This window comes from Ricinus communis, chromosome 3 (genome assembly GCF_019578655.1).
Source record: "Ricinus communis isolate WT05 ecotype wild-type chromosome 3, ASM1957865v1, whole genome shotgun sequence".
NCBI classification, from domain to species: domain Eukaryota; kingdom Viridiplantae; phylum Streptophyta; class Magnoliopsida; order Malpighiales; family Euphorbiaceae; genus Ricinus; species Ricinus communis.
Genome location: NC_063258.1, coordinates 3,832,699 through 3,839,306, shown reverse-complemented (window position 1 = coordinate 3,839,306; position 6,608 = coordinate 3,832,699). Strand labels below are relative to the sequence as shown.

Below are 6,608 nucleotides of genomic sequence, written 5' to 3'. Positions count from 1 at the left end.
CTCGACGAATCAATTATTAAGATTAATTGAGTATTTAAATAAGCTCTTCAATTTTCAGTCAAAGTATAATTAAATATTTAAATTTCAAAGTAGCTTAATTATATATATCTTTAAAGTTTGAAATATAGAATAATTATATCTTTAAAACTAACTCTCTCTACTTCACACTATAATAGCATAAGACTCAATTAGTTTTATGCGATAAAAGAGACTTTTTTAACCTTTTTCAGCTCATGTTTTATGCATGTGATGAATTATTAATTTTATTTTAATAGATAAAACTATAAAAAATGATAATTTTCTTTCATTTCAATAAAGAAAAATCAACACCGTCATCATTAGGTAAAATAAGTGCTAGCTACATGGATATAATTATTTATATATTTTGCTATTCTTTATTTAAAGTGAATTTTATTGAGTTGGAAGGAATAACAACAGCCAACATTTGTCCACTAGATGGACTAACAGACATAAACTATCTATCATATCAATTTACGGATAAATAATGATATTCTTATAAGAACTTTTCAAAAAATATATTAAGAGTTTTTTAAAGCTTAATGTTAAATAGGTTTTATTGCATAGACAAGTTTAAACCTGGAATCGAAACTGATCAAATTTGGAACTCAGTCTAAAACCAGAGAGGACTAACCTAAAGCTAATTTATCTTCAGTTGAAATCAAAACCGACAGTTTTAATTTCAAATCGTGCAAAATTTATTTATTAGTTTTTACCATATAAATATATAGTTCATTTATTATTTAAATATTTATTTATTAATATTATTTTTATATTTTAATTTCTATGTTATCGCTTAATTTTATTTTTTATTTATACTATAGAAACCGTCCGAAATCATGAACCAAAACTTACCAATTTCCAACCCACTTGGAACTGCTCGAGATTAGAGCTAGTTCCATGTGGCATAGAACTGTGAACTACCGGCTGACGAAGCATGATCAGACAAATGTTAGAAATTTGAAAAGTTAAGATAAATTTATTTAAAAGAGTTTATATTTATATAATTATCATTATAATTACTAAAAAATTTATAAGTGACACATTAAATTAGATTTGTAAATTATTGATATTAAATTTCCTTTACTATAGCTTTTCTATAATTTAATATAATTTGATTAATGATTAAATCAATTAATTTTTTAATTATAGCATTTTGTTATTCTCTAACTTCTAACATAGGTGATTGAATCAGATAGCATCTAATTGAATTAAGTAAAATTTATCAATGTGAGAGAGATTTCTGAAAACATTATTTCTCATTTTAGGATAAAACTTTATTAAATCTTTCACTTTAAAGTGGTCTCAAATTAAATATTCAATTTAGGATAGACTTTACTGAGATGGAGAATGACAGAGGCTAGTCATAGTCGTCCATCAGTTGAAATGGCCAACAGAAGCTATCCATTACGCCAACTAATGAATGACGATATTTTCAAAGTATTATTATTATTGAAACTATTTTTGATATTATTAGTTTTTAGTAAAAATAAATTATTCCGATTCGCTTAAATGAGTAGTTTTTATAATATATAAAAGTAAAAATTGTTCTATAATTTGGGTTCAGTTAAATTTCATACATGTAATTAAGAATATTAATGTTTAAATTATTAATACAAATGAATTATATAATTAAGACTATAAAATGTTTAAACTTTTAATACAAATAATAATCCATTGTATTTCTTAATCTTAGTTGATTATGATTTTTCTAATTTGATTTTTTTTACTTTTGAAAAATTCGATTTTTCAGTTTAATTAATACCATTATTACTTTAACTTTTGGTGATACTACTTTCACCGTTAATATTATTATTTACTACTACTACTATTATTATATACTAAAAAAGATAACAATTAGAAGTGATAATTATCTTATATCCTTATATTTGCCTATATTACATTGCTGAATTTTAATAATTTAAAATTATATTTTTTTATTTTTTACTTCGTAATTTTATATTAAAAATCTTTTCTGTTAAAATTTTGATTAAACGATAATTAATTAGACTTGATTTTATACTATTTTTTTTAATATAATATATAAATTGCTCATATTTTATTTATTATATTAATTTTTTTTTACATTTTAAAAATCAATGCAATTGAAAAACTGGGTTGATGAAAAAAGTATGGTTGATCCTACTTCTTATCAAATTTATATATAATTCTAGTGTAATATAATTAATAATAAGAAATAAGAAATAAGTATAAAAAAGTACTTTGTAGTTTCACTATTTTGTAACTTAGAGTATGTGAATTTTCTTTTCAGACAAAGAGAGATATACGGTTGCAGATCGTGTTAAAAAAAATCTCACCGTTAAAAAGTCTCGATTTGTAAGGATCCAACCACCTTCATTCCGATCAGTCATCATTATCAAGTTGCTCGTGTTTGATAACATGAGTTTGAAGCTCAATAACTTTTAATTTCATTATTGATCATTAAATTACGGCTTGAGAAGTCATTAATCGGATGAGATTAATTTTAACGGCCAGACAATGACATTTTGAGTTATTAAGCTCTAAACTCATATTATCAACTGCTGATCTGAGTAAAAATAGCCAAATTCTTACCAATGGATACTTTTTAAGAGCAAAATACTTTATTTTGTCATATTTTTAATCACGTGCCTTTTTCTGTCTAAAAAGAAATCATTATTCTAAATTGTTAAATGATAAAACCACATAATATTTCTTTACTTATTTCTACGAATAACATCTATCTTATTTTAATAATTTAAAATTAAATTATATAAATTTTCTATTTTGATAAATATAAATACTTTTTAAGATATTTAGATTTTACTAAGATTTAATATACTATAAGTATACAAACACTAAACTTAATTTTTGTAAAAAAATTAGCCAAAAGATGTTCTAGTATAATAATAAACTATAAAAGACAATCTGTATATTATATTAAATATCAGACCACAAATTACATAAAACCAAACAGGATTAACGGTTCTACAACTAGAATTCCGACAGAAAATTTTTCTACCATAAAATTATAAAATAAAAAAATTAAAAATAATTAATATAATATAAAAAAAATACAGAACCCAAATAGTAAATTATCCATAATAAAATTATTAGCGAGACTACATAAATTATTCTCAGAAGAAACTAAAGGGATATTTTCTTTTAATAAATATGCGTGTATATAAATAAGGGAAATTAAAAAAGAAAAAACTAAGGAGAATAAAAAGTAGAATGCAACGGCCTGCATGGTACAAAAAATGCATACCAGGGCATTTTATGTCCGCCTGATGGACAGGTAGACACATAATATCAAGATGTTGAACCAATTTTTTTCTTTTCTAAAGTGGTAATTGAACCAAAAATTTACTCTGAAATTATAAATAATTGTCAAAAACCCCAAAATGAGAAAAATCAATATTTGATTGCGAAGGATCTCTCAAATTTCTCATAAAGTCATAATAATGACACAATTAGTTTACAAACTGTTAGGAAATTGATGCATTTAAGATCCATAGTATACAAAAATAGGGTCCCATACTCATATATTCAGACAATAATCTGCATGTGTAGATTTCTATTTCTTATAGTTCTGCCAAACATAAGTGTCCTCCTGCAGTACTTATAACGAGAATTAAAGAAATACTGACTCCTTATAAGCATCAATCAATCACCAATCAGCACTACTTTTTGTATGTAGAAGTTCTGAAATAATACCCAACTAAAAGAATTGATGTCCAAAAGAAAGGAAAGGGAAGGAAAGGAAAGAACTGTACTGTACCGTACTGAGCTAGACAAGTGTTCCTGTAATTGCCGCTTCTCATATCAGTCAGCCTCCGCTTCAACGATAATCACCGCAAGAAAGTGGTTAAAGTAAGACCAATCACCATCGAAATCCAATTCCAGATCGTGTTCTTCAACAGGTTCAGGTCCATGCACATCCGGCCAATCGCTAAGGAAGCTAACCCTGTAACCTGGCCACACAGTCTCCCGAGTAATATCCTGACGTCTCTGTTCATTTGTATGGAGACACCAATAAGCGTGGAGGATGTTGAGGAACAGATCTCGAGTCATAAATTGAAGTTGAAACATTGGAACGTGGTTCAACAACACCAACAGGCCATCAGGGGTCCTTAAGCATATCGGAATAAGAAATACGAAATTGGCAGCTCCTCCTCCACCTCCACCTCCACCTCCACCATCCCCGCCGCCATCTCCATCTCCACCTGCATCATAACTATCACCAACACCAGGACCACCATCACCATTATCGGCACCACCACCAACGGCCCCATTCTCATGATAACCCCCACCTGCTCCATCATTTCCACCTCCATTATGATGTGCGCCCGGTGAAGTTGGCCGTCCCGTAGCAGTCCCATTTGGCAATACAGCCTACACAAAAAAAAGAAGAAAAGAATTAAAAACACAATAAAATCTTAATTTACTTGAGAGGATAGAAGTTTAAATTCAAAAAGGAAAAATGTTATTGTCTCACACACTTGTTTGGGAGCAAAGTGAGTGAGCAGCTCATATATTTGCTGATCAGTAAGACTCAAGTCTTCCCTTTGTTGTTCATTCGTAGTCTGAGATACGGCCACAACATATATTTCCTTCAAATATTTCAGAGCGAGTAGTTTTGTGTCATCACGATTAATGTGAGGCAAATTAGCATCCCATTTCTCCTGCAATCTTTCGCCTGATCCTATCTCAGTAAAGCATATATATAATATAACTAAATCAATATCCAATTAGGAAAAACTCACAGGTTAATTTGCAAATATCATAAAGAGAACTTGACTTTAGTGAAGTTTTAAAATTAGACAACTTAAGCCTGCCTGGAATATTGTAAGTCTGAAATGAGCAGTCACAGAGATCATGATCAGATACAGTAGTTGTTACAGAGCATTTGAGATTCTCTTGCTGCTGCATATTGCTGACAGAACTTGAGCTTTCTTCAAACACAAACTCCACAGAAACATACTTATGATCATCTGCTGCGTACTGCCGATTACAGAAAGCAAAATTTTTTAAAAAAAAAATAACAAAATCAAATTATGTGGAATTCACATGTTAGATATATGTGAACAAAGGTTTAGGTAATCATTAATTTACGTACCATGAGAGTGATTCTGAAGAGACGAGAGTCAACATTCTCATTCTCAGGTAAACTGCAGGAGCTGATGAAAACGATTACTTTCCTCATGAAACTCTTCTTAATCTCCGATGAGTACACAGCTTCATTACTCAAAATGCTAAACAGTTTTGCATCTGATAAATCAAATAACAAATAACAAAAATATTATTAATTAACATATATAGCGATTCCTTAACAAGCGTGCATGCTCATCAACAATTTTAAAACACAAGAGAAAGAGCTACCTACCAGGACGATCTGACGTCGGTCGACGATGAAGAGCTCCAGAATCGTCGAATTCAGGCAATAAGTCGTTGACAGCGTGATAATCTTCAAGCTTAGCAGTATCCATTGTCACTATAAATAAAAGAAGATATCAATCATCAATTAACAAGTGCATGAAACAAACAGCTACAGATACATTTTTTTTTAAAAAAAAAAAAATACAAAAACAGCTATGATTCTCAAACGAAAAATCGAGAATCAAGTACATTTTCAGAAACAGAAAGTGATAATTATGACGAGAAATCACAAAACAACGCTGATGCGTATGCAGCTTAGAATATACAAATAATTGGCAGCAGAAAACAAGTTAAAGAAAAAAAAGAAGAAAAAAAAAGGTTGATTAGTATCAGAGAACAAAGCCGTTTCATCTCCAAAAATTCAAAGAAAAAGAAAAAAAAGAAAGAGAAGAGAAGAGAGAAATCAACAAAAACGCACGGCATGCAAGGACGCAAAAATGAGGTTGAAGCTTGCTTGTTAATGATCAACTAAGTATCACAAACAAACGCAGAACGCCAAAAGGATCTGAAAAAATAACAAAAATAAAGAAAAAGAAGAGAAACACAGTTAAGGCTACAGATTTTAGAAGAAGAAATCTCAGATTTGGAGCTCGTATCTCATGAATCTGTTTCAAAATATATATATATTAAAAGTAATGCTGCTGCTACTGCTGTCGTTGCTTACGTTTTCAAGGCGTTCAGAGCTTGCTGTGATGAGAAGAAGAGCAAATGAGTATCAGTCAGACAGAGGAATACGAAAGAAGAGAAAGAGAGGGAAACTTTTTTCTGCTGTGAAGGAGGAAGCAGGAGGAGGCGGTTGTATTTATAGGCGTCTTTTTCAGTTGAGAGTATGAATAACAATGGTGCACTCGCTCTATTTTAGTGACACGTTTATTTTTATTTTGTGTGAATCGATTCCAAAAAGACAAAAAATTAGTTGCGGAAGAAACGTGGATTTGTAACTGACACCCCAAGGGGAATAAATTTTTTGAATTAAGATTCTAGACTGTGCTGTTGCTTAATATTTGATAAAACCATGTATATATAATAGTCTTTAATATTAATTTAAAATTAATGGTTGAAGTTTATTTATTAATAATAATAATTTATTTTTTTAAATTTAGTTGAGATTTTAATAAAATTTAATTAATTATTCAATCTAAAATTAAAAATAACAATGTTGAGAGAATTTT

General features: G+C 29.1%; 1 protein-coding gene across 2 annotated transcripts; it reads right to left on the bottom strand.

Moving 5' to 3' along the window:
• Nucleotides 1-2,800: 2,800 nt before the first annotated feature.
• On the bottom strand, nucleotides 2,801-6,353 carry LOC125369479. Of its 2 annotated transcripts, XM_048372129.1 has the most exons (6): nucleotides 6,101-6,353; nucleotides 5,384-5,491; nucleotides 5,117-5,268; nucleotides 4,836-5,001; nucleotides 4,500-4,702; nucleotides 2,801-4,392 (listed from the first exon to the last, which is right to left on the bottom strand). In XM_048372129.1, the coding sequence occupies exons 2-6, from the start codon at nucleotides 5,484-5,486 to the stop codon at nucleotides 3,823-3,825; spliced, it is 1,194 nt and encodes a 397-aa protein (XP_048228086.1). In that variant the 5' UTR covers nucleotides 5,487-5,491; nucleotides 6,101-6,353; the 3' UTR covers nucleotides 2,801-3,822. The 2 variants fall into 2 exon arrangements, with proteins under 2 accessions (XP_048228086.1, XP_048228088.1); XM_048372131.1 differs by lacking the exon at nucleotides 6,101-6,353 and having other exon boundaries at nucleotides 5,384-6,086.
• Nucleotides 6,354-6,608: the final 255 nt, after the last annotated feature.